A 27,912-nucleotide genomic window follows, 5' to 3' on the forward strand; every position below is an offset into this window, starting at 1 on the left:
CCTTTCGCGCTTATTTAATAAATCCCGTTAAATCCGAGTAACCTGGGATTTACTAAATCCGGATTTAAAGCATAAATACTTAAATCCGGGATTTACCGAATCCAGATTTTACGCTGGATTTAGCGTAAATCCGACTTAAATCCCGCTGTAAATCCGATACCAAACAGCCCTCTCCTTCTTGAAAAGCGAAGGAGAGAGAGAGAGAGAGAGAGAGAGAGGAGGGAGGTGGAGGAAGTTGCGCACTCTGCAGCGATATCAAAGGCTTCCGGAAGAGTGCGTGGCGCATGCGATATCGCTAACGTCTCCTCGAGATGCTTGCCGATCGGAGGCGGTATCGGCGGCATTTCAGTCGGCAGCGAGCTCTGACAAAGTGTGGAAGAGTTTCCTTCCGTCCGATTACGCTGAGATGCTCGCACGAGCCGTCGATCGGGTGAAATTCGGATCGATGAAGCATCTCTACTTCCGCCTCTGCGATCCAATCCTCATCGACGGCGGAAGGATGGTTTGTTCTGTCGTTTTTTTTTAATTTATGTGATTGTGTTTCTATTAAGCCGAGCTGATTCTCTTTGTTGGCAGGGATTCTTTATGGATAGAGATACCGGGGTTAAGTGCTTCATCTTGCCGGCGAGGGAGCTTAGGATTGTCTGGGCACAGGGAGATACTCCACAATATTGGAGTGGATTCATCACCCTGAATCAAGGCAATGTGAGCTTGTTCTGAATTTTTTCTTCTGCCTCTTTTATTTGATTATGATATTTATATGAAATTCTTTTGTTATCGATGAAGTTATGGATAAAATTTAATTTGTTTTCTGTAGTGGCGTAGAGAATTCATAAATTGACTCCTCCCGTCCCAACTCTTTTTTTTTTAGACAAATTTTCTATGTTGGTAATAGTTTGTCTATTTTTTTTCGGCTTATAGTTACGTTTTGGCTTTTAAATTTGTCTATTTTGAGTTTTGTTTGCCTTGATATGTTTTTATGAAAGTCTTGGTGGGGTATGTGGAAGAATGATGTGTTTTTCTGTGAGGAAGGCTTCTCCAATCTCCACTCTTGTCTTGAGCTTAGAAGCAACATTTTGACTATTCTATAGAAATGTAGGAGTTGATGAAAGTCATTTCTTTTAAGTTCGGGGCCACGGTTGGGAAACCACATCCCCTCTACGACCTCGCTTCTTCAGTGGGACAAAGTAGGTGTGGGCCCAATGCCGGTGGGTGGCCTGGCTAGGTTCATCGAGGGATTAGTTATGCCGCCAAACGCTCCTTTTGAAGTGGCAGCGGGTAGATACCCCAGTTCCCCACAAAAAAAAATATTTTATGCTGGTGGTTTAAATAGTGCCTAACTTGATGTAACTTCAAAGGATTAATTTTAAGACATATTTTCGTTGCTTCTCGGACTCTGTTTTTGTTAATTCCTGGAGCACAGTTAGTCATGTTATCACACAATCTGAAACTTTAATTATGTTTCTTTCTCCTCTAACTTGCCATTTGTAGTGCACTCTTAGCCCCTTCTACGGCTTTGAACTTTTGCCCTGAAAATGCATATGTTTATAAGTTTATTCTTAGTTAATAGCAAAACATGCTCCTAAATCTCAAATGCATTTAGTGTTTCTCATTTTTTGGGATACCCAAAAAAATACCCAGTTTCCTTTTCTTGAAATTGTATTCTTAGTTTACTTTGCTAGCCTTTTTTTATCTTTTTTTTTTAATCATCTAATGTTGATGAATCAATTTATTTTGCTTAATCAAATTGATATTTCAATTAATTTTAGAATATATTCTATTTTTTGAGATTTTGAAAAAGAACTGGCTTTTTGAAAGGTTGTATGTGTCTAAGTGTTGACGTATCTATGTAGTTTGTATGTATTATCCTTATCTATTATCATGTTACACTTCGATCCTTATCTATTATCATGCTACGTTTGTAGCTTCGATCCGCGCTGCACCTGCACTTGTGTGTCGCACATTGCGACTTGGCTCCCCACCTCCAAACCAAGCACTTCTCGAAACAAGTCCAACGGTCGCACTCGTCTACGCCCGCACCTGGCCCAATCGTGATCGATTCTACATCTGAATTTTCCATGCCCGCGACTCTCGCCTTTGAATTCCATAGCCTAGCCTCTCTTTCTTGGACAAGAAACCTTCGTCCACCTCGATATCGACTCCACCTTGCTCTGATACTAATTTGTTGTGTCATTTCTTGGAGGAGGAAGATGTATCTTGAACTTCTTGGGAGTGAAAGAGACAGGGAAGGAAGAGAGAACATACTTTAGGGGGAAAACTATCTAAAGCTTTATTTCATTTTCTACAAATTATACCTCAACCTATAACATCTATGTATAGGTATTTAGATAGGTGAGATGTCTTGCGTAACGACTTCACCTAAATCAGGACCAATCCTAACGATATTCTGTTTTGAGAGATTTTGAAAAAGAATTGTCTTGTTGAAAGGTTATACGTGTCTAATTTGTATGTATTATCCTAATCTATTATCATGTTACACTTGAATCATTATAGTCTCATGATATCTAAAGTTGTATTTCTTATTATCTTTTTGGATAAGCTGAAGCTTTGCATACAACTCAACTAGCTTGAGTTACATGTAGTAGACCCTGATCTTATATTACAAAATTGCTTCCTAGTTCTTGTTATATTGTAGCATTACAGGTCAATCACCAGTTTGTTCAAGCTAAATATGATCGGTATAATCTTTTTATATATACCTCACGTTGAACCCCAATCGTAGTAGTATTCCCTTCTAGTAACGCAATACATGTCGTTATGTGCAATGGCAGCAAAGGCACTGGCACAAAATGCCTTGTTTTCTTTTTACAAAGTATGAAAGACCTCATGGCCTTGTATAGCACCATTGAAAATTATTGGTTTGTTGTGGATGGAAAACGTGATTGAGGATGTAAGCAAGTGGATGAAGTTAAAAGTAAATGGAATATATTGAGAGTTTCCAATATTTTTAGCTTAAGGAGGTGTTTTTAGAAGGCCAACAACAACATCAATAACATCAAACCTTTGCCCCACTATTTGGGGTCGGCTACATGAATCTTTTTTCATCATTTTGTCCTGTTAAAAATCAAATTCTCATTTAAATCTAATAAAGAAATATCATTTCTAATATTTTTTTAACCAAGTCTTTTTAGGTCTACCTCTATTTTTCTTAAAATAAGTCAAATTTAATATCTCAACTTTTTTAACCGGGTAATCGGAAGGCCTCTGTTTAATGTGACCAAACCATCTATGGCGACTCTCTCTAATCTTATCTTCCACTAGAGCTACTCCAAGTCCTTGATGAGAAAAGTGGAGGGTTGCGCGTCAGGTAGTTGACAATCAGCATAAAACTTGTCAAATAATCATGGCATGGAATCCTTTTAGAAGACCATGATACAAAATTTGGCACGTTCAACTTGTTTTTTTAAATCGTTAACAACATTAGAAAAAATTAGGTATTTGATGTGAATCTAGATGCGGATGCAAGAATTGTAATTTAAGAGATTAATAAAGCTTATGAACTTTGCGTACTACCCATTAAACTAGCTTCATCAAGTAGTGGTTTTAGAAAATAGCATGGAAGATAACACAATAGCAATAGATCACAACTGAGATTTACGAGCAATTGCAAAATTAATAACCAAAAATTTTGGTAATGCAAATAGCCAATTAAAACAAAGCCTCATAGTTAAAATCTAGATCATTCACCTTGAGATCCTTTAATCAACTCTTGAAAGTGGGGGCTAGCGGAAGAGGATCGTAAACACACTTAGATATACCACTATTACGCAAGTGATGCCGAGAGGACTAGTCGCAGGGGAAGAAACGGGAGTTGGGGAAGCGGGTGGCCAGCCAAGAAGAATCCACGGAGTTCTTGGTCGTTGAAGGTCGATGGTTCTGGCAAGGCAATAAACGATACGATTGACGTATCATTCTATTGTGATGTCGTACTCCCAATCCAGCTCGTAGAAGGGGAGAGAAAGATGTAGATCTCTCCTCGTTTGTTGTACTCAAAGCCGTGATCAACTTCCGGATTCGCCATGCATCCTCGCCGGGAGTTGAAGGAGCACCCAAAGGGGGAAGAGGGAAAGAGGAGGTGGCGGCTTGGAGGAGGGAGGGTTGGGTCGGCTTGGGTGCTTGAGGGGATCGACTAGAGAGAAGCACTCAGAAATAAAAAACAGAAAAATCTGAAATTATTTCAGGTTTTAGTGGGTGGGAGGGGATTAATTTGAAGATTTCAAATTAATTCCAATAGAGGATGAGGGTGCGGCAAAGGGGAATTAATGGGGCTGACTTGGTGGAGAATAAGAATTACTTTAGTAGAGAGAGAAGCCCAGTAAAGGGGCCCGGCCACATAGAGATAGGGAAGGGCACTATTGTCATAAGTAGAGTGGGGCCCACAACACTAATCAAGGATTTAATTAAAATCTGAATTAAATCTCAAATTTTATAAGATAAGAAAGTTTCCTAATAGATGAGCAATTTATTGGTAAAGGTTTGAATTTTAGATTTGAATTGAAATTCAATTAAGATGATTACCTAAAATCAAGGAGCTAATTTTGGAAACCTTTTATGGCTCTTGGAAAAATTTGAAATTTCAAATTTGAAATCTCAAGGAGGGATGTGAATTTGGGGAGGAGGAGAATTTCGGCTAGGTGGGGAAGAAAGATTTGAGTTCCGGGAGAGAGAAGTTGCCGAATCTACCAACCTTGCACAACACATCCAATAGAACTCATAAAGAGATCTACAAGCGCCTCCTCCTCAAGAACTTACAAAGAGAGCTTGGAGGGTTCATGAACTCACAAAGAGATCAAAAGAGAAATTCATTCAATAATTCATCAACTAATTATTACAATGCATGAGGCCTCATATAAGTAGGCCAAAATAAAATAAAAAAACTGAAATGACACAAATGCCCTCAGGGCTACATAAGCGACTCAATGCCCACATGGGAAAACTAGGAAACAAGAAATACAAGCATAAATAAAATGCAAATAAATCAGAAATCGAGGCTCTAGATCGTAGCCATCGATCTGAGTCTCCGGCGATGGTACACGTATTGAAATATGATGTCCTCATCATTCTCCCCAGGTGGAAGAAAGCTCGACCCGGTCGAGTGAGCATCTCTAGTAGTCTCGTACCATAAAGTGGAATTTCTTACTTTATTTTCCTTTTTTATAAATTGAAATACTTGAATCATCTTTCCATTGATTGTTTTAGTAATATGTTGCTGTGGTGTGCATGATGCTTTCTCTTGGGCCTCTACTACTAGCTTAATTTTTTGGTTCTAATTAATCTTGCATACCATCAAAACAGATTAATGGATCATTTGCAAATTTTATTTTGGACAGTTAGCACATCAAATTTTATTTTGGATTCTTTGCAATTTTTTTTAAAACTTTCATGTATTATGTTATGATATACTGCGTTGGTTACTGAATTTTTTATATGTGATTGAGAAGAGTGTTATTTTGCAAGGTTTTCGGAAGTTGCTGAGCTATTGGGTGTCTAGTGGTTGGACATAAAAGACAATATTAACTCTAGGATGCTCTCCAAATGGTTAAACTATTCAGCTTATCTTGCATTCAAACTATCAAATACTGCAAGGGGCTTAAGTCATCCTTTCTAGGAAGTTTCTGTCACTGTAGGAGCCCATGTTTCAGGGTTCTCGGTGTGCTTGATGGAAGAACAAGAATCTTCCAAGCTTGGGCCAAATTTTCCTAGGTGGATTAACCTCTTGCGCCGTGCGAATTTTCGACAAGAGCTTCAAGAAATTTTACAAGATCCTTTGAATGATCAAGCAGACGAAGCACCAAATCTGTTGGACAAGGCGGAGGAATCTCATGATCAAGCATAGAGGGATCGTGGAATGGTTGGAAAACCTCAAACAAGGCAGGATGGGTGGATGGAGATTTTGTTGGGGGAGTTCTTCAATGATGAAGGGGATGATGGGGATGTTACTATATCATTGTCGGAGATCAAAGAGGGGGGATTATAAGAGTGACCTCATTGTGCAGGGAATTGAGATTAGGCCTCCTAAGAAGTAAGGAGAACATCCTGGGAAGCTAGCTAAGTCTTTGCATATTTTTCTTTTATGTTTGATCTTTCTGCTGTATAGATAATTCTAATAATTTTGAATTGTGCTTTTGCTTGTTTCTGTGAGATTTTAATACAGAAGTTCCCTTTCACAGAAACAATCAAAAGTACAATTAAAATTATTAGAATTATCTGTACAGCAAAAAGACCAAACATAAAAGAAAATGCAAAGACTTATCTAGCTTACTAGAATGTTCTCCTTACTTCTTAGGATGCCTAATCTTGATTCCCTGCACAATGAGGTCACTCTTATAGTTTCGGCCTTTAATCTCCGAAAATGACATAGCAACATCCTCATTATCTCCTTCTTCATTGTAGAACTCGCCCAGCAAAATTTCCATCCACCCATCCTTCCTTGTTTGAGGTTTTTCAACAATTCCACGATCCTTATGTGCTTGATCCTGAGGTTCATCCGTCTCGTCCGGCACATTTGGTGCTTCGACTGCTTGATCATTCAAAGGATCTCGTAAAATTTCTAGAAGCTCTTGTGCAAAAATCACATGGCGCAATAGGTTAATCCGCCTAAGAAAATTTGGCCCAAGCCTGGAAGATTCTTGTTCTTCCATCAAGCACATCGAGAACCCTGAAACATGGGCTCCTATAGTGACAGAAACCTCCTAGAGAGGATGACTTAAGCCCCTTGCACTATTTGATAGTTTGAATATAAGATAAGCTGAATAGTTTGACCATTTGGAGAGTATCCTAGAGTTAATATTGCTTTCTATGTCCAACCACCAGACACCCAATAGTTCGACAACTTCCGAAAACCTTGCAGAATAACACTCTTCTCAATCACATATAAAAAATTCAATAACCACTACAGTATATCATAACATAATACATGAAAGTTTTAGAAAAAAATTTGTAAAGAACCCAAAATAAAATTTGATGTGCTAACTGTCCAAAATAAAACTTGCAAAGGATTCATTAATCTGCTTTGATGGTATGCAATATTAATTTGAACAAAAAAATTTAGCTAGTAGAGACCCAAGAGAAAGCATCATGCACAGCACATCAACCTGTTATTAAAACAATCAATGGAAAGATGATTCAAGTATTTTAATTTATAGACAAAGAAAATAAATGAAGAAATTCCACTTTAACATGAGGTATCTATAAAAAGGAACACTACTACGATTGGGGTTCAACATGAGGTATCTATAAAAAGATTATAGCTAGGGCTGTAAACGAACCGAGCCGAGCCGAGCCGAGTATGTGAGTGTTCATGTTTGTGTTCATTTAATATCATCTTGTTCAAGTTTGGTTCATGTTTGTTCGAGCTTTATTATTTGTGTTCATGTTTGGTTCATTTAAATTAATGAGTGTTCATGTTCGTCCGTTTAATGTTTATCGAGCTTGTTCGCGAACATATTTAACAAATTTTTTCTAACTATCAAAGAAATGCACTCATGAACATATTTATGAACAAACACATTTATTATAAAAGCAATTGTCTATGTAACAAGGCAATGATTATTTAAATTTATTAATTCTATAGTCAAATATTAATTATTTGTATCGAGCTTATTCACGTGTTCAAAATCGAACACGAATCTAGCTTTTATCGAGCTTCTTATCGAGCTTAATGTCGAGCTTGTTCACGAACTTCAAAAGATGTTGTTCGCAAACATAAATGAGCCGAACGCATTAGTGTTCAAGTTTGTTTATTTAAGAATCGAGTATTTAAAATATTGTTCAAGTTTGTTTGTTTAGTTAATGAAACGATCACAAACGAGCTTTAATCGAATCGAACAACGAGTAGCTCGTCGAACGTATGGTTCGCTTGCAGTCCTAATTATAGCAATCATATTTAGCTTGAACAAGCTGATGATTGATATTTCATTTGGGATGGCTTTTTATTTGTTTCTTAAAGCAAATTTTTAACATAAAAATTAAAATTTTTATACAAGAAGACTGCTTTAAAAAGCAACAAAAAAGTCGTCTCAAATGATGCCTTAGCCGTAATGCTGCAATATAAAAAGAACTGGGAAGCAACTTTGTAATATTAAGATTATGATCTACTACATGTAACTCAAGCTAGTTGAGTTGTATGTAGAGCTTCAGCTCATCCAAAATGATAATAAGAAATACAATTTTTTATATCATGAGACTATAATGATTTAAGTGTAACATGATAATAGATTAGGATAATACATACAAATTAGACCAGTATAACCTTTCAACAAGACAATTCTTTTTTAAAATCTCTCAAAATAGAATATCGTTAGGATTGGTTCAGATTTAGGAGAAGTCGTTCTGCAAGACATCACACCTATACATAGATGCTATAGGTTGATGTATAATATGTAGAAAATTAAATAAAGCTTTAGATAATTTTCCCCCAAAAGTATGTTCTCTCTTCCTTCCCTATCTCTTTCTTTCCCAAGAAGTTCAAGATCCATCTTCCTCCTCTAAGAAATGACACAACAAATTGGTATCATAGCAAGGTGGAGTCAATCTCGAGGTGGACGAAAGTTTCTTGTCCAAGAAAGAGAGGCTAGGCTATGGGATTTAAAGGCACGAGCCGAGGGTGGAAAATTCAGATGTAGAATCGATGATGATTGGGCCAGGTGCGGGCGTAGACGAGTGCGACCGTTGGACTTGTGTCAGGACGTGCTTGATTTGGAGGTGGGGAGCCAAGTCGGGATGCGCGACATGCAAGGCCTAGTGCAGCGCGGATCGAAGCTACAAACGCGGCATGATAATAGATAAGGATCGAAATGTAACATGATAATACATAAGGATAATATATATAAACTACATAGATACATACAACCTTTCAAAAAGACAATTATTTTTCAAAATCTCACAAAATAGAATATATTCTAGAATTAATTGAAATATCAATTTGATAAAGCAAAATAAATTGATTCGTCAACATTAGAAGATAAAAAAAAGATAAAAAATGCTAGTAAAGTAAACTAAGAATATAGTTTCAAGAAAAGGAAACTTGCGATTAACTTACGCTTTTATCTGAAATTTTTTTTTGTTTTTTTATAGATGCCATAACAAAGGTCAATAACTCCTCGATGCTATGTTACAACTTTAAAAAAACTTTGTAATGCTTTTGTCGAGATAATTGATAATGAATTTGAGCAGACATTAAAGAATTTGAACATTCATCATTTTTTGAAGTTTCCAGCTTTACAACAGTGTATACCATTTCTTTTTGAGGTTTTGAAATTTTAGAGTCCTGCTGATGAAGGCTTTATTGTCCATGATCATTTACTAAAATTCACCTCTAACGAGGTTGCATTGTTGATAGGTAATATTTTGAATAAGAAATTATGGATATGGATATATTTTTTTACTTTAAATATAACATGTACAAAATTTTTTGACAGGTATGCCTAACAGAGGCGATGATATCAAATGGATGATTGATCCTCTAATTGGACATCTAATAACTAAAATAAAAATAAAATGACAAAATTAGACAGATTGAGTGATAATGCTACTAAATTAAAGACCTTTATAATGTTTTTGTTATCAAATCTTTTCTTTCCACTAAACAACCATAAAACTCCTAGAAGGCTCACATATGTTGCAAGTAATGTAAGTGAGTTCACTTCTATTAATTGTGCTTTATGTATAAAGAACTTCATGGTCGATGAATTCAACATAATTACTGACAAGTTTCAAATACAAAGACCATTGGGTTACATCAATAGTTTTTTTCCTCTCCTACTAGTAAGTTTTCAGTCCTACTGGTTATTTTTCTCTCATAAAGCTTTTTAATGTATACTTTTAATGTTTTATGTTTGTTATTATACAGATTTGATTTTTGGAACACTTTTTTTGAATAAACCATTAGATCCAGAATTAAGACCGTGTTTTCTGAGATGGGAGGAGTACACTGAATTATACTTTACACAAGAAAATGCTGCTAAATTATTTAAATTTTTAAAGAAAAATGAGGTAATTTTTAAGTCTAAATGAGTAAATATTTAATATTATAAATGTTTTATTTAAAGAGTTGCGCTTTCATTGTGCTATGGTTGCACTATAGCCTAAATAAAGCGCAACCATAGCACAAGTAAAGAGCAAGTAAAGCGCAACAATAGCGCAAGTGAAGCGCAACTATAGTGCAACAATCATGTAATTAATATATTTATATTTTTTGCAGATTTACCTTGCTCTTCAGAATGTTACTAATGAATAAGCAGAAAAATACGAGGCTGACATTAATATTATACAAAACCTGTAAACCCGTTATGAGCATCAACCCCATATAATTCAATCACCCCTAATCCTAAGGAAAAAAATTCACACCACCCCACCTCTCTCTCCTCATCAAGAACTACCTGAAAGTTCACCTCCACCGCCTACTCAACCTTCTACGCATCCTTCTACTGAACAACCCCGTAGTGTAAAAACTGAAGATATAGGGCTTGTTCAGAAAAAACTTTTTGAATTCTTTCAGAACATGTTCAATAAAATTGAACAAAATTTGGGTACTAGAGTTGATCGACTTGAAGATGTTATGGAGAAAGTTCAAGCAGATGTAGATTCCCTAAAGTACAAATTCATTGACTTTCAAATGAATTGTGATCATAATATTGAAAACCCGTCTATATCTACATCTTACTCCAGCATCCAATCAGTTAAAAAACCCAGAACTATAGTTGTTCAACCTCCACCACCACCAAAAGAAGATGTTCTTCCACCACCACCCAAAAAAGATGTTCTTCCACCACCATCCAAAGAAGATGTTCCTCCACCTCCACACAAAACAGATGTTTCTTCTCATTTACCACCAGCCACAACAGATGTGCCTCTACAACTTACAAATACAGATGTTCTTCAAAGCTCCTCATTCAATACCAACCACTAAAAAGAAAAACATAAGACAATAAAGAAATTGAAATACCAGATGTATTAATGAAGAACAAAGATGTTATTTCGGTTGATAATATAATAATTGAGCCTCGACCTGCACTGCAATATATGGATTATCTAGGGAAGGCTTTCCTTACAGAGCAGCAGCAAAATTTCTTGAATGAATGTTTCAAAAAATTTGATAAAACGTAAGTTAAGTTGCGCTTTACTTATAATTTTTTCCTTTTCTATAGGGATGACGTCATATTTACATCTGATAACATAGAAATAAAAAGAAGAGATATTGACGATCTGCTCACAGATCAATGGTTAGCTGATAATCATGTAGATGCTTTTGCTTATTTTTTATTAGAGAAGAGTAGGGTAATGACAGACAAATTTCAACGTTACTTGTACATTTCTCTATTGTACAGGGTAAGAATAATTATTATTTATATCATATTTTTCACTTTACTTTTCTTATGTTGCTGAATTATTACAGGTATACAAGTTTTACAAGCAAGATTATCAAATATTTCTCTAACACATTAATCTAGTTTCTGTTAAAGAATGCAGTCTTATTGTTCAACCTATAATTTTTTGTAAGCATTGGGTTCTTATTATAGGCAGGTTGAAAGAGAAAGTCTGAAAAATGTATGATTCCTTATCAAATCCAGAACACAAGGATATATGTCATACAGTTGTAAGTTAAAACCATATTTTAAGTTAAATCCAAGCAAATATGCTTCTATACCTAATGTACTTATAAAAGTTTTATTTGTTCAGATAAAATATTTGTAAGAGGACACCCAATGATGCTTTTCAAGCGATATAATAAAATGGAACTTAACAAATGGTTCGTGGACTTCCAACTCAATCAAACGATTTTGATTGTGGAATGTTCGTTTGTAAATACATGGAGAAAACCGTGCAATGAAAGAAAGTAGACTGGACTGCTTATAAAGATTGATAAAATTTAGGACAGAGTTGGCATATTTTCTTTATCTGACAACGAAGAAGTAAATTTACTGTAACATATTATAAATTTTGTCCATGAATTTTAAATGTACATTTTAATATGTTAATATATAGTTTTTGATTGTTGTGTAACTTGTGTAAATTTGATGGTATAACTTGTTTACATTTAAAAATTGTAAGAGTTATAAATTTACAATAATATTTGTATGTACCAAAGCGCAACCAAAGTGCAATTAAAACGCAACCAAAACAAAAGTAAAGCGCAAGTAAAGTGCAACCAAAGCGCATGTAAAGTGCAACCCAAGCGCAACATTAACGCAAGTAAAGCGTAACCAAAGTGCAAGTAAAGCGCAACTATAGCGCAAGAATAACTCAAGTAAAGCACAGATTTTTAAATTTACAAGTAATCAATGCATGATTTATACAATAAATTTTATCAATAAAATACTTTATTTAGATTCCATAATTGTTACAATAAAAAATTATCAATTCCCAATTAATATTATTACAATACAAATTCATTAAATTCCAACTCCGAAGAAATGAAATCCATCATCCATCAATTTGGTGTATTCAGCACCAGGTTGGCTTGTTGGTAGGCCGGTTATAAATTCCTCACTGAAACATTCAGGCATGCTTGAAAAATTCATCTGTGTTGAAGAAGGATCATCCATTAGTTTTTCCCCCACCAAAGGTTTCTTATTTGTTAGAAACTAGAGGTTTAGTCTTAGGTAAGGAATTAAATAATTAATATGTTATTAAAAACTTACTCTTATACCGCTTCTTCTTTTCCCAATGGCTTTTCAGTCTTGCATTTGATATGCCTTTAGGTCTACACTTTAGAGGATCTTTCAAATTAGCACTTCCACCTTGGAATATAACAATATTCTTCTGATTTCTTTTCTTGCCACCAAGAATTAATTATAAGTCTTGAGCCATGTCTTTCATTGAGGAAAGAATAAACTCATCTGCTTCCTCAATTCTCTGGAGCTTCTGTGCTCATTTGATATGCAAATCTGCTAACTTGATTTCTGAATATGAATTCCCTACCACTTTGAAAGTTATTACTTCTTTGAGAATTAACCAAGTTATCTGAATAAAAATCTTGTCGAGCCATTGCTGACCAACGACGTAGTAAGTACTTCTCAGGGAATTTAGCCATATCCAACTGTTTAAAAACCCTCAAACAGTGAACCCTCAAACAGTGATAACATAATAATCCCATGATTTCATATTTCTTACAGCTGAATTGAATGTTACCTTCTGTTGCATCAAAGTGAACCACCCAAGGATGATGTTGGTTCTTTTTCTCTATATAGTTGACTAGAAATTTTGAAGAATCAATCGAGACTAAGTCTATACTCATTTCTCCCACAGCCTTTATTAATTCTTTCTCAAAAATTGAATATATTTTTCTTGAGTAAAACCGAGTAGCTTGTTTTAATATTGAGCTGTTCTTTATCACGGGGACAATTTCAGACTTACTGCATTTGTACTCCTCATCCTGCTCATTTTGCCGCCAATTCATCAATACATTTTCCAACCCAAGAAAACAATCAGTTAATAAACTTGTTGGCTTGAAATGCCATGACACATATTATTAGTACACTCGCTGCGCTGCGTTGATAGAATGCTCATGCTGAAACAATCCTTGTTGAAAGCTGTTGACCACTTTCTCCTTATCTTATAAAGATCCTACAACCATTCATGGTTATGAAGGTTCCCTTGATCATTTCATCTCATGCCTCCTCAAACACTTCCTCAGAATCACACCATCTCATACACTTATAGAAGAGTCCTTTAACTTTATTATTACTATTGTAGATAGAAACTTTTGATGGAACCTTTTTAAAGATGTGCCATTGGCATAATCTATGACGAGTATGAGGTAATGCAACTTCTATGGCCCTGGCCATAGCTTGGTCATGATCAGTGAATATTGTTGTTGGATATATATTACCCATTATTCGTACAAATATTTTAAACAATCATATAAAGCTTTCAATTGTTTCTTTTGACAAAAAAGCGACCCCTAATAAAATATTCTGCCAATGATTGTTAACACCAACAAGTGGTGCACAAACAAAATTATACTTGTTCAACTTGTAGCTAGTATAAAAAATCAACACATCTCCAAAACATTTATAATCTATCATGCTTCTGTCATTAACCTAGAAAAAATTTAAAAATCTATCCTGCTCATCATATTGAACATCCCATGCGAACATGTGGTCATCAACTTGTCAATTTTTAAATAATTGAATTAAAGAATTAGTGTCACCAATTTCAATCATTGCTCTTTTCTCCTTCTGAATAAAATTGTAGGCATCCCTTTTAGAAAATCCAACATTCTCACATCCTCCAACTTCTTCTTCAAGGTAGGCATATGCATCAACGGTTCTAATCCCTGTATCTTTCATTGATTTTAGGACGTAAGCTTTTTCCTCAACAACATTCCTACATGATCTTAGAAGATGTCGGTCGGCTAGGCTAGTTAATTCATGGTTGTGAGATTCAATAAATCTTTTGACATGCCAATAACCATCCTCATCTACTGCAAACCTCACCATACATGGACAACCAGTTCTAACATATTGTCTAGTAAATCTCTTTCTTGAATTAAGATCAATAATTTTCTTGAAACCAGCTTTCGAACAGACAAAGTCCTTCGATTTTATCTTCCTAGAATTTGGCCAAAAACTGTGATGATCCTTTCGGACGCTAAAGCCATTATTATGGACATAAGTACAAAAACATTCATATACTTCTTTCTCATCTTTATAAACAGCCTAAAATGATAAAAAAAATTAACTAAAAGCACAGGTAAAAGGCAACAAAAGCGCAAGTAAAGCACAACAAAAGAGCAAAAAAAGCGCAAGTAAAGCGCAAGTAAATCTCCAGATTTGCTTATCAACTTTTGTTTATCAATCCTTAAAATAATGATGTTCTTCATCCTAAAAACAATAATGTAAGCTAAACAACAACATTAGAACTTTTTTAACTTTTCTGCAAACAAAAAATATTAATGTTCTTCCTAAAAATCACAACATCTAAGATTCTAAGATTAATGAGCTGAAACCTACGCCTTTTTCTATGGCGTTGAGATTGAAACTGTTTACAACTTTCTAGCTCGTTTTTCCAACTTGCGATTAGATTGAAACTTACGATATGTTGAAACCAGATGAATTTTCAGCTAAGTTAGCTTCCGATTCATGCACCACCCCTTCCGATTCATACATCATTTTCGATTCATGCACTCCTTCCTCCTCTCTCTTCGCTGAGCATTCCATCACTTTTCTGCAGTTTTCTAGCTCGTTTTTTCTTCTAAAGCAATAAATATTTAGATCTTTCGCGGGTTTCAAAAATAGGGCGGCAAACACTTAAAATGAAAATAAAGTGGACTGGGTCGGGTCGATCGGGCTGACAAGACATAAAGCAAAGAGATTATAATAAAAAAATCGCAGCCAGGTGTCTGCTTTCTATTGGTGTCCGAACGCGGAGATAGGTTCGATCACTTGACCCAATAATTTGCCCTGGCGAAGACGAATGCCAGGCTTTTACCGCTAGAGAGTCTGAATCATCTTTTTAGTTCCTGGTATCATCTCTCTCTCTCTCTCTCTCTCCATTTTTCTTTGTTGGTATGGTTCCTTTATAAAGAAAATTTGGTGTTAAATGAGAATGGTTTGAATACAGAGTTATATGAAGTTGTTGAATTCATCTCCCGCTAATATGATTTACCAATTTTTTCTGCCAAGCACCCTCGATGAGGTTTCTGCTGCCATATTCAAGTTCAATGATCGTCTGTTTCAGATTTTTAGGCCTAGAAAACTTCTCTACCTGGCAGTAGGTATGTTCTCCAGCATTTTTTCTCTTTTCTGATTTTTTTTTTATAAATGTGAAACTTTAAGGTTTTTTCGTTTTTTCAATCTAACTCAGATTAGATTTAGGTTAATCATTAATTTGAAACAACCATGTGATTGATGGATTCGAGCTAAATCTATAACATATTTCAAGTTTAATTTGATCCACATTTATTTTATATGCCAGTTTGATTTTAATCCGAGGAAGATTCAAGTTAAAACTTAAAACCAATCCAGTTTTAAACAGATTACTCTTATTCTATCTATGATTACGCTGCTTGGAGCTTTATTTCAATTGAACTTTGAAATTAATTTATGCATCTCATGCAATCCTTATCTATTTGTACTTATGGAGTAGCTCCACGGGCCAAAATGAATAAGCAGCGAGCAAGTAGATATAAAACATCAAAAGATGCTGCAATTGCAGTCAACATTTTATTCACTAGCAATTTGTATTATTTATTTGACCTTACTTGATTATGGAACTTAAGTGTTTATTGTTTTCTTTTGAATTTTCTTTTAATTAGCAAAGCGAGGACCATAAATTAAAGAGGCAGTTTGAGAGTGAGTGAAAATAGCTTCCTCCAAAATTAGAGTATTATGAAGTCTCTAATTCAAATGTCATCACTCCTAGAACCAGTGGCAGAGCCAGGAAATTTTTTAAGCGGGGGCATAAATTTATTTTGACAAATTTTTTATCAACTTTTTTCATTTAAGTTTGGATTAGCATAAACAATTTTAAAAAAAAAAAAAAAAAAAAAAAAGAACAAATCCTAGCCATAATTAATTTGTCCAACTTTATAAATTATTTATAACTCAGATAAATACTGATTATGATATATTAAAATTTTAAAAAGCAAAATTATTATTCAGATTTTTTTGAGATTTTGTATTTACTTTTAACTGCTATAATATTATTTTTTAATAATATATATGATCAAAATTAACATAGACAAAGTGAAAGAATCTCATAGTTACCATGTACTACGATTTGCTATATTATATATATATTTTTTATAGATTAATATGTGATGCCGTAGATATTGTGATACGCCCTAGGGTTTCACAATTTCGGTTTTGCCCTAATTTCCCCCAAAAGAGAGGAAGTTCTCCACCAAAACCAAAGAGAAATAATCACAAGATTGTTGGGATGAAAAATAAGAACCTTTGCATTAGAAATCCAAGAGAAAACAAGATAAGTTTGTCCACTTCGAGAAGGGCAAGATCTCCCACAAGAAAATCCTAGAAAAGAACAAGAAGGAAACTAGAAAGAGAATACACTTTTCATAATGCCTCCAACTAAACCCTAATGACCCCCTTCATACAATCCAAAAGTCCCTCACATCCCCAAATTACCCCCACTTAAGTGGGTGGGCCCCTTTTTGTCCAGCCGGTCCGCCCGCCTCCCATAGACCCGCACGGGTCTAGGATGGACCAGGTGAACTGGTCCATCATATTGCTTGGTTTATCATCATGCTATTGATTGGTTTGAGCATAGCGTGCTTTATTGACTGTTTGCCTTAACGGTACAGTAGTTTCATGCCGGCCATAAATTCCAATCGCATATGCCAGAGAGTCTGAATCGTGCTTTATTGACAGTTGGCCTTAACGGTCCATTAATTTCTTTATCAACTTTTGTGGATGATTCTTCTCAGAAAGATCTTATAATTTTTTAATCAATGGAGTGGTTCAGAAAGCCTGAAACAATTGGTAATAGAAGATTCAATAAGAAGCATTATCAGGTTCATTTCTGGTCCATCATCCATGCATACAAAGCCATAGAGTCTTTTATTCTACTAATAAAAAACATCATTGTTTTGTTTACAGTTTCTGAATATTTGGCTATTGAGAGAATATAAGGTGTTCAATTATGTGGAGACTTATCTAATCAATGCAAGCAATGTAAGCCATTATATTCATCAATTTCTTCGGTTTTAGAATTTCCTTCTATGTTGAGCATATTTGACTGTTGATGTGATTTCTCATTGTTGGATAGATCAATACAAAGAATATTGCATATATAAATGTCAAGGGGCTTAGAATTTTTGTAATAGAGGTTGGTTCATACGAGAATAGAATTTTTGTAAAAAGATACACGCTTAGACAATTAATTGGACACTTAGGGGCTGTTTGGTATGCAGAATTAGGAGAGTAATGTATTTACACGCATTTTCAAAATCCGGTCGTTTGGTTGGTTTTGAGCGAAAACTAAGGAATTCCTTGGATGCATAAGCGGTGTATTACTAAAGGCGTTTCACGCGACTTCGAAACCCGTTCAAATTGAGCGGGTTACAAATCCTCTAGCGCAAAATACTGGTTCTGCTTCCTTCGTCTCCGTTCTTCCCATGCGCTCTGCTCTCTTCTCATTCCGCACTCCTCCATTCGCTGTCTCTTCACTCTTTCCAATTCATAGCCGAGAGCGGTGAAGCTTCACCTGCTCATGCTGCCCGCAAGAATCCTCAGAGCTAGCAGAGAGAAGGGGGAAATGGAGATAGGAACGATTAAGCACAGGACGCTACAGGTTAACGCGATTAATATGCACGTCGCCGAGAAAGGTACTCTTGGCATTATTAGATTGTCTACCTTGCTGCCCGCGGGTACCGCGCGTCGCCCCCAACCTCCGTGGCTTCGGCGACACAGACGCCACTTCCGATGTCAATGCATACTACATGTTCCACCACGTCGGCGACCTAATCGCGCTCATCAACTCTCTCGGCCAGGACAAGGTCAGATAAAATCCCGCTGTTATGGGATCTCGGCCAGGACACTTGACCTTTGCCTGTGTGCGGTCCAGAAACAAAACCGAGCAGGGTCTTTGGTGTGGAGACCTTTGGCCTAGCCGAATGCAGAAGATCGGAGAGCAGGAGCTCGTCGTGTGGCCAAGTTGCTGTCTTTCTTCTCTTTCCACACCCAAGAGAGATTCAAAAGCTTTAAACTGTTGTCTTGTTTTTCAATCTATTTTTCTAATTTTTAATGTCTTTAAATATTTTAGGTTGGAGGAGCACATGTAAAAGTTGGGGGAATGGCCAAAGGTTCAGGAATGATTCACCCAAACATGGCAACTATGCTCGATTTAAAACCCATTATCTAATGCTCTATCTGTATGAATATTTGTTGAATTTCTATCATCTCTAGTTTGGTGTTCAGTTTAATCATTGTATGAATATCTTTTTTGACACTGATTGTCTGTTGATTTGTTTGTGTTGTATTAGCTCTGGCATTTACAGTTGTTTTTAGTGATGTGTTAGTTGGCTATTTAGGAGAATTGAGTGGCAGATGGGCTTTTGGCTTCATGATTATTTGGGTACTACTCACTCGAGCAATTATCAATTTTTTGTTTGATATTTTGGTTTTCTTGTCAGATTTTTACTTCATATTTTCTAGTGGTGGTGCTATTGGGGCGATTTGAATGCTAATTACATGGAATATAATGAATCTGTTACCTCCAGTCAATATTTTTTTACCGGTGAGCTTTGCCATTTACACTATATTGATATTTGTCGTCCTATCTTTAGCATTGATCGGACTATTCAGTTGGATGGAAACCATTTTGTTTGCTATTTGGTTTGTCTTTATGATATCTTGAGTATTATTGGCAGCTTCTTTTCTCATTTTTGGTCATTTTTGGTTGTTCATATCTATATTCCTATCAGGTTCAATACTCTTGTGAATTATTTCAAGTTGACCAAGTTGCAACTTGCAGAAATTAACAGCACCATTCACTTTTCCCTCCAAATCAATATTCCACAAAGATGACAAGTCCTGCTGGACAATCACATCATCATCTAAAACAATAACCTTTTTCAAATTCTTGAATATTTCAGGAAGGAGGAAGTGAGAATGGCCAAATATAGATACATATTCAGTTCTCAATTGCAAGAACTCTGTTTGATCAAAACCAGGGACAGAAATCCTGAATTCTTCCGAGGCAGAGAACTGCTTTAAGCCTAGACCATTCAATAAGCTCTGGTTCAGATCCTCAATATTCAGGACATGGATGACTGCTTCATTGTAAGGATTTCTAGCAAACCAGAGCTTCATGGCATAGAAATTCTGTCTATTTGTTATCAGGTGGAAAACCATATCAGCAGTATTCTGTAACAACAAAAAGTATAGTTACACAAGCAGGTAATGAAACGTCGCGTAATGCCATTTATTATAATATAAGTCAGACCTTGGAATTCAGGACAGTTGAATTGATGGTAACAGAAACTGCTAGTATGGAAGGCACTGCTTATATGGAAATGAGTTTCATCCTCTGTAAGATCAAGTATCTGTCTAAGTTTCCTCTCAACATTGGTGCACTCAACAGTACATCCTTTTGCTTTGGACTCCCAGAACGTGCCTTAGTTAATGACAATTTACAATAAGTATGGGAGAACCAATTAAATTGTCCATATTTTTTGGTTCAGACATTTCTAATGGAACTCTTTGAAGCCTTTACATGTTCAACTTACTATCTTTGTGCATGTTTGATATCTACTGATTTGCATTTTGATTTAAAATCAGTAGTTAAATTGACTGTTTGGTCATTTCTAGGATTTGGTTATGAATTCGTCACAAACAGAGAGACGAACGGTAATTCAAAGCCTAGAGGAAAATTTTTTATGGGTATTTTTTTATTTTTTTTTTTATTTGTAAATTTTTATTATTGTTGTTTACATGTTATGAATGAAAATCTTGTGATTTAATTGATTGCTAAATAAATTTTTTTATTTTGCTAAATTAAAGAAAGAAACTAGATTGAAAATTGAAATTTTTGCAATAATTTTCGTAAAAATATTACTTGAAACATAAAAAATTTAAATTTTCAAAGAATTTTAGATTAAAAATTCTCTCTAACACAAGTATATTTTCGTCTATTGCAGCACACTGTTAAATTAATACACAGAATAATTTTATATCTTATAATCTAAAAAAATTATAATAAGATCGTGCAATAAATGAATACACTGATTTATATTTTATAATATCAAATAATATTAATTATTATAAATACACTGATTTTATAAATATATTAGTTGTAATGCTAGAATAAATTATTATAAAAAAATCACTTTTATTTTACTTTGGATTTATCAAACCAAACAAGAGAAATAATTCTCCTGCGTTTATTTTGCAGACAACCAAACAGGTGCAAAGTATTAAGAATGCACTATTTTTCGTGGAAGAAATTACGAAGATTGTTGTAAGAGAGATAAAGATGTAAATGGCGGAAAAGGTCGAAAGTGTTACTAAGGTCTCGAATGATGCTTATACATGAGTATATTATTTTCTTATTCTAATTATGTCCCATGGATTCATACATGAATTCAATATCATGCAAGAGAATTTCAATTGCAGAATTGGAGCTTCAGAACTTATACCAGACTCCACAAAATATTATGACTCAATCTCAGTTCAGGAATTCCAATGTTATTCGGGATATGTAAGAGGAATGAAACTTTCTTTTATATTTTTTCTTGTAGAAGGTAATGAAACTTTCTCCGCTCTTGCTTCCTCAAGGTTGCAGCTCGCAGCCTTGCAGACTCACAGTTCACACCATTTGGAATTTGGATTTCAGATTCCCTCTAGTCTCCACCTTCCTGCCTTACCTTACGCTAGTCGACCATGGTCTGTAATTAGTATACGCATGAATAACTTTGGTTTTGGTTTCTTTTAGAAGTATTTTGCTGAGTTTCAATTTCTGTTCTACTCTTCCTTTTTTCACACTTTATCCATTTGGATTTTGGGATTTTAAAGTGAAGTTGAAATGTATTTGTAGATTATGATTTGTTGTTTTTGTGTTTAGCACTGTTGATGTCTTGTTGTTTATAATGTTCTTGGTTTTTAAGTCTTTTGACATCTAATATGTCAGCATGTCGTCTGCAGGTCGGGACTCGAGAGCTTGATGCCATGACAGAAAACATTATTAGCTTGGATTTTGAGGGAAACCAAATGGGATATGTGAATGTGTCAGGAAATTTAGCAGCCTAAATACTAATGTCAGTACAAGTTTGTATTTATAATTATTTTCTGTGCTTGGATAGGCATCCTTGCTAGACACAACGACAAAGACAATTTTTCCTGTAATAGCATAATTCATTAAAAAATAACCATAAAAAGATGTTATTAACAACCACTTATGTAATTCACTTCAATGAAAAAGAATTAAAAGAAAAAAAAATGTAAAATAGGGCGCCATCGAATGAACAGCTGCTTCGGGCATTCTTTTCTTGTCTTGTTACAAGTATTTTTCTTGACTTCTAATGGTAAGATGGTTGCTGTTGCTGCTGCCATGTTAGCAGCTGTGGCTTTTATTATAATATGACAATGATGAAGAACCATGTAAATTTATATAACATTGACAATACATAAATAAAAATGTTATGCAACTAAGTTATAAATTGAGAAATGAGATTTATTTGGTTTGGACATACACTATTTCACTGAATATATACTAAAATTATAAAATTCGTATTCCCAAATTGTAATCTTGGAGGGCAAAATTTTAAAATTGTCGCAGGCTTGCAGATGTTTCTTTTTCAATTTTCACTAGGTTCATTATGAGCCTGAGGCCCTAAGGCCTGAGCTGGTGAGCCCTAACACATTGAGGACCTTGACTCCTTCAGCTTGTGGCTTTTAATTAATTTTTGTTGCAGGTTCATTGATTATGCTGACTGCTGAGATGTTCATTGTTCAGAATCCAGATGAGATGAATGAGTGAGAAGCTTTTATTGTCTATCAAAATGCAAAATGCAATGAAATAATAAATTCTTGTATTGTTTATTATTCAGAATATCCAACCCGTGTGTTTTGTGATAATAAATTCTTTTATTGTTTATTATTTCATTTTATTTTGAATTTTCCAATTTATCTAATTCCTCTGTTTTATTTAAAAAATAATAATAATAACAAATTTCGGGTTGGCGGGTCGGGCTTATCCAACCCGTGTTTAGCCTGGTCGGGTTTGACCTGAACCCGATCCGTCAACCTGAATTGAGAGCCCTACATCTACTAGAAAATCAATTTAGTAGTAAAAAAAAATGCTTCAAAAAAGATAGGATAAAGCTATTGATAAAAAAGACAAAGATTATATGAAATCAGTTTGTTGATTTAACATAGGATGATTTTTCTTTGGGTTGTTGATTAGCATTTTTAGGCCACAAATGATAAAAATATCTCAAATATGTGTGATTTTTAGATTGAATTTACTTAGTGATGACAACTTAAATTAAATTTGTTTAACCATGTTAAACCATGGTAATTTTATTTTAATATTAGATTATATTTTAATTTTTGCACAATACTTATTTTTATCATAAATTAAAATTTGAGTTTTTTCTAATACTTATTTAAAAATTTTAAATAAAATGATATTATTTATAAAATTTTTAAATATATATGGCGCATGCGATATCGCTAACGTCTCCTCGAGATGCTTGCCGATCGGAGGCGGTCTCGGCAGCGTTTCGGTCGGCAGCGAGCTCTGACAAAGTGTGGAGGAGTTTCCTTCCGTCCGATTACGCTGAGATGCTTGCACGAGCTGTCGATCGAGTCGAATTTGGATCGACCAAGCATCTCTACTTCCGCCTCTGCGACCCAATCCTCATCGACGGCGGAAGGATGGTTTGTTCCTGTCGTTTTTTTCCCTTTTTTTTTATTTATGTGATTGTGGTTTCTATTAAGTCGTGCTGACGCTCTTTGTTGCCAGGGATTTTTTGTGGATAGAGAGACCGGGGTTAAGTGCTTCATCTTGCCGGCGAGGGAGCTTAGGATTGTGTGGGCACAGGGAGATACTCCACAATATTGGAGATGGATTCATCACCCTGAATCAAGGCAATGAGCTTGTTCTGAATTTTTTCTTCTGTCTCTTTTATTTGTTTATGATATTTATATGAAATTCTTTTGTTATCGATGAAGTTATGGATAAAATTTGATTTGTTTTCTGTAGTGGCGTAGAGAATTCATAAATTGACTCCAAACCCAACTCTTTTTTTGTTAGACAAATTTTTTTTTGTTGGTAATAGTTTGTCTATTTTTTCGGCTTATAGTTACGTTTTGGCTGTTAAAATTTGTTTATTTTGAGTTTGTAATTGCCTTGATATGTTTTTATGAAAGTCTTGGTGGGGTATGTGGAAGAATAATGTGTTTTTCTGTGAGGAAGGCTTCTCCAATCTCCACTCTTGTCTTGAGCTTAGAAGCAACATTTTGACTATCCCATGGAAATGTAGGAGTTGATAAAAGTCATTTCTTTTAAGTTGCGGGCATGGTTGGGAACCCACATCCCGGGTTCGAATTCCCTCTACTACGGCCTCGCCTCTTTGGGGCAAAGTAGGTGTGGGCCCAATGCCAATGGGTGGCCTCGCTAGGTTCTGCTGAGGGATTAGTTATGCCGTCAAGCGCTCCCTTTGGAGTGGCAGCAGGTAGATACCCTAGTTCCCCCCAAAAAGAAAATTTCTTTTAAGTTGGTGGTTTAAATAGTGCAAAACTTGATGTAACTTTGAAGGATTAATTTTTAAGACATATTTTTCGTTGCTTTTCGGACTCTGTTTTTATTCTTAATATTACGAAATTGCTTCTTAATTCTTTTTATATTGCAGCATTACGACTTAGGCTTCGTTTGAGACGATTTTTTTGTTGCTTCTTAAAGCAGCCTTCTAGTATAAAATTTTTAATTTTTGTACTAAAAAGCTGTTTTAAGAAGCAACAAAAAAACCGTTCCAAATGAAGCCTCAATCATCAGTTTGTTCAAGCTAAATATAATTGGTATAATCTTTTTATAGATGCCTCACGTTGAACCCCAATCGTAGTAGTGTTCCTTTTTATAGATACCTCACGGTAAAGTGGAATTTCTTCATTTTTTTTCTTTGTCTATAAATTGAAATACTTGAATTATCTTTCCATTGATTGTTTTAATAACATGTTGTTGTGATGTGCTTGATGCTTTCTCTTGGACTTCTACTGCTAGCTAAATTTTTTGGTTTTTTTATGTTGATTTATTCACATGTGGTTTGTTTATAGCTAGCCTTTTGTCTCCTTATTGATGACATTACTCTTACAATCCTTTATCACTTTATGAGGACATAACCCGACTTTTAGCACCTAAGAGATCTAATTAATCTTGCATACCAATAAAGCAGATATTTGTTGAAGATACATAATGATATGCCACTCTGATTAGTTTTTCCACCGCTCTTTAGAGTTTGTTTGTTTTTTTCCCCTACTCAAACCTGCACTTCTAATTTCTAAGGCCTTTTCCAGCAGAACGTCAAACGCGTGTAACGCATCGCTCAATTACTCGAATGAAACGCGAAAAAAATTCCCTAATTGGTTGTGGGTGAATAATGACGTCGCACTATTCACCTGCTATATATATTTATTTGGTGTTAAAAAATATAAAATAAAGTATGAGAAAAGATATACTAGGAATATTCTTTTTTTGTTGTTAAAAAATAGAGTTCGATTGGAGACAAGTTACTGTATTTTGATGTATTACTACATGAGTGAAAATTGAGTTTTTCAGTTGGAAATGCCTAAAATTAGTTTTACCAACAAAGACTCAGATTATTTTGAAGTAAGAATTTAGATTTTTTTTTTTAACTTCTGAAGCATCTTTGAAGAAGTTTTCAAATGCCATTGCGTTCTTGCTAAACCACTAATTTTATTTTGGATTCTTCGCAATTTTATTCTAAAAACTTCATGATGTTATGATACACTGTGGTGTTTATTGAATTTTTTATATGTGACTGAGAAAACTGTTATTTTGTAAGGTTTTCGGAAGTTGCTGAGCTATTGGGTGTCTGGTGGTTGGACATAAAAGGCAATATTAACTCCAGGATGCTCTCCAAATGGTCAAACTATTCAGCTTATCTTGTATTCAAGCTATCAAATACTGCAAGCGGCTTAAGTTATCCTCTCCAGGAAGCTTCTGTCACTGTAGGAGCCCTTGTCTCAAGGTTCTCGGTGCGCTTGATGGAAGAAGAACAATCTTCCAGGCTTCGGCCATTTTTTCCTAGGCCTGGATACATGCGGAACTTCCTACGCCATGCAAATTTACCACAAGAGCCTCTCGAAGATTTACTAGTCGAAACACCAAATGATCCAAATGTGCCGGACGAGGCGGATGAACTGCAACATGATCAATGGCCAGACCCAAATGAGCAAGAACGGAGGGATCGTGGAATGGTTGGAAAACCTCAAACAAGGTGGGATGGGTGGATGGAAATTTTGCTGGGCGAGTTCTACAATGAAGAAGGGGATGATAGGGATGTTACTATGTCATTTTCGGAGATCAAAGGGGGGAACTATAAGAGTGGCCTCATTGTGCAGGGAATCGAGATTAGGCCTAACAAGTAAGGAGAATATTATGGGAAGCTTAAGACAAGTCTTTGCATTTTATTTTATGTTTGGTATTTCTGCTGTACAAATACTTCTAATAATTTTGAATTGTACTTTTGATTGTTTTTTTTGACCTAATGCTCTTTAGGAAGAAATTGTTGCTACGATGCAGGATTACACGATGGGAGTTCACCAGCAATTTGCAGACGAAAGAAATAGGATTGAAGAAAATGGGGCTCTGCGAGGGTGGGACAACCCCGCGGTTAAATCGTGAAATTATGGCGTTTGGAGAGAGAGATTGCGCAAAAGAGGAAGGAGATTCACGGGCGGCTCAGTTCACTGCGCGAGAGGGGGGCTCGATCAAGTTGCGTGAGAGACTGAGAGTAGGGTGGCTCACGAGAGGAGGGCTGGTCGCGGCTCATGATACACCTGGATCAGACCGGTCCATGTTCGACTTATAACATATTATGAGCGTATAACTTTAAATTTCTAAAAAAAAAAAATATTTCTACGCATACGGTTGCGGATAGGGGTGTAAACGAGTCGAGTTGAGCTCGAGTCAGAGGGTGTTCAAGCTCGACCTGCGAGTCAAATACCGTGCTCGATCTCGAGCTCGAGCTCGAGCTTGACTCGCGAGACCGGAACGAGCTGGTGGAGCCGCTCGTAGGGCCAATCGCTGTTTTCCTGCCCAATTTGACTGCATTATCCGGTGGATAAAACAAAAGCACTGCGTTTTTTGAAAAAAGATTTCTAGATCAGCGGTCTTATTTTATTTGATTTTTTTTTTTTTTTTAAAACAACCTGTAGCACTGTAGCTACAGCTTTAACATTTATTATATATATTTTTGTGAAAATTGGCAGCAGCTTTAACATTTATTATACCTATATTTTGAAAATTTACGCTATAGCTAACGCATCCTTCACGATTTCTTTAAAAAAAAAGCTAAATACAAATTTTTTATTCTACAATTTTTTTAAGATTTAAATTTAATAAAAAAAACTAATTACCTTATTTAAAAAAATACTAAAAATAATTCGAGCCGGCTCGTGTGCTCACGAGCCGATCTACATTTAGCTCGGGCTCTACTCATGAGCTCGATAAATTTGACTCGTGAGCTCATAAATAAGTCGAGCTCCAACTAGCTTGCGAGCCGACAAGGCGATATCCAAAGGCTTCCGGAAGAGTGCGTGGCGCATGCGATAACGCTAACGTCTCCTCGAGATGCGTGCCGATCGGAGGCTGTCTCGGCTGCGTTTCGGTCGGCAGCGAGCTCTGATAAAGTGTGGAGGAGTTTCCTTCCGTCCGATTACGCTGAGATGCTTGCACGAGCCGTCGATCGGGTGGAATTCGGATCGATGAAGCATCTCTACTTCCGCCTCTGCGACCCAATCCTCATCGATGGCGGAAGGATGGTTTGTTCCTGTCGTTTTTTTCTTTTTTTTAATTTATGTGACTGTGGTTGCTATTGAGTCGTGCTGATGCTTTTTGTTGGCAGGGATTTTTTGTGGATAGAGAGACCGGGGTTAAGTGCTTCATCTTGCCGGAGAGGGAGCTTAGGTTTGTGTGGGGACCCGGAGATACTCCACAATATCGGAGATGGATTCATCTCCCTGAATCAAGGCAATGAGCTTGTTCTGACTTTTTTCTTCTGCCTCTTTTAGTTGATTATGATATTTGCATGAAATTCTTTTGTTATCTATGAAGTTGTGGATAAAGTTTAATTTTTTTTTCTATAGTGGCGTAGTGAATTCATAAATTGACTCCTCCAGTCCCAACTCTTTTTTTTTTTTTTTCAGAAATTTTTTATGTTGGTAAGGGCATCTCCAACCGAACGCTAAA

At 35.6% G+C, this 27,912-nt stretch overlaps 2 protein-coding genes across 2 annotated transcripts in view; one reads left to right on the forward strand and one right to left on the reverse strand.

The window, feature by feature from the left end:
* The window catches only part of LOC110112850, a 33,712-nt gene that overhangs the window by 3,374 nt on the left and 2,426 nt on the right, over nucleotides 1-27,912 (forward strand). Inside the window, exons 5-17 of the mRNA XM_028691622.1 lie at nucleotides 168-502; nucleotides 577-705; nucleotides 19,577-19,595; nucleotides 19,655-19,763; nucleotides 19,824-19,880; nucleotides 19,939-20,063; nucleotides 22,394-22,454; nucleotides 23,135-23,360; nucleotides 23,446-23,570; nucleotides 25,505-26,086; nucleotides 26,245-26,530; nucleotides 27,216-27,485; nucleotides 27,569-27,693. Coding sequence (XP_028547455.1) covers nucleotides 168-502; nucleotides 577-705; nucleotides 19,577-19,595; nucleotides 19,655-19,763; nucleotides 19,824-19,880; nucleotides 19,939-20,063; nucleotides 22,394-22,454; nucleotides 23,135-23,360; nucleotides 23,446-23,570; nucleotides 25,505-26,086; nucleotides 26,245-26,530; nucleotides 27,216-27,485; nucleotides 27,569-27,693 — 2,449 coding nt within the window. The remainder of the gene's footprint in view (nucleotides 1-167; nucleotides 503-576; nucleotides 706-19,576; nucleotides 19,596-19,654; nucleotides 19,764-19,823; nucleotides 19,881-19,938; nucleotides 20,064-22,393; nucleotides 22,455-23,134; nucleotides 23,361-23,445; nucleotides 23,571-25,504; nucleotides 26,087-26,244; nucleotides 26,531-27,215; nucleotides 27,486-27,568; nucleotides 27,694-27,912) is intronic.
* Nucleotides 6,014-7,381, reverse strand: LOC114578437 (putative F-box protein PP2-B8). Its single transcript, XM_028691614.1, has one exon. The coding sequence runs from the start codon at nucleotides 6,669-6,671 to the stop codon at nucleotides 6,297-6,299; it is 375 nt and encodes a 124-aa protein (XP_028547447.1). The 5' UTR covers nucleotides 6,672-7,381; the 3' UTR covers nucleotides 6,014-6,296.

This window comes from Dendrobium catenatum, unplaced genomic scaffold (assembly GCF_001605985.2).
Source record: "Dendrobium catenatum unplaced genomic scaffold, ASM160598v2 original_scaffold_27042, whole genome shotgun sequence".
Classification (NCBI taxonomy): domain Eukaryota; kingdom Viridiplantae; phylum Streptophyta; class Magnoliopsida; order Asparagales; family Orchidaceae; genus Dendrobium; species Dendrobium catenatum.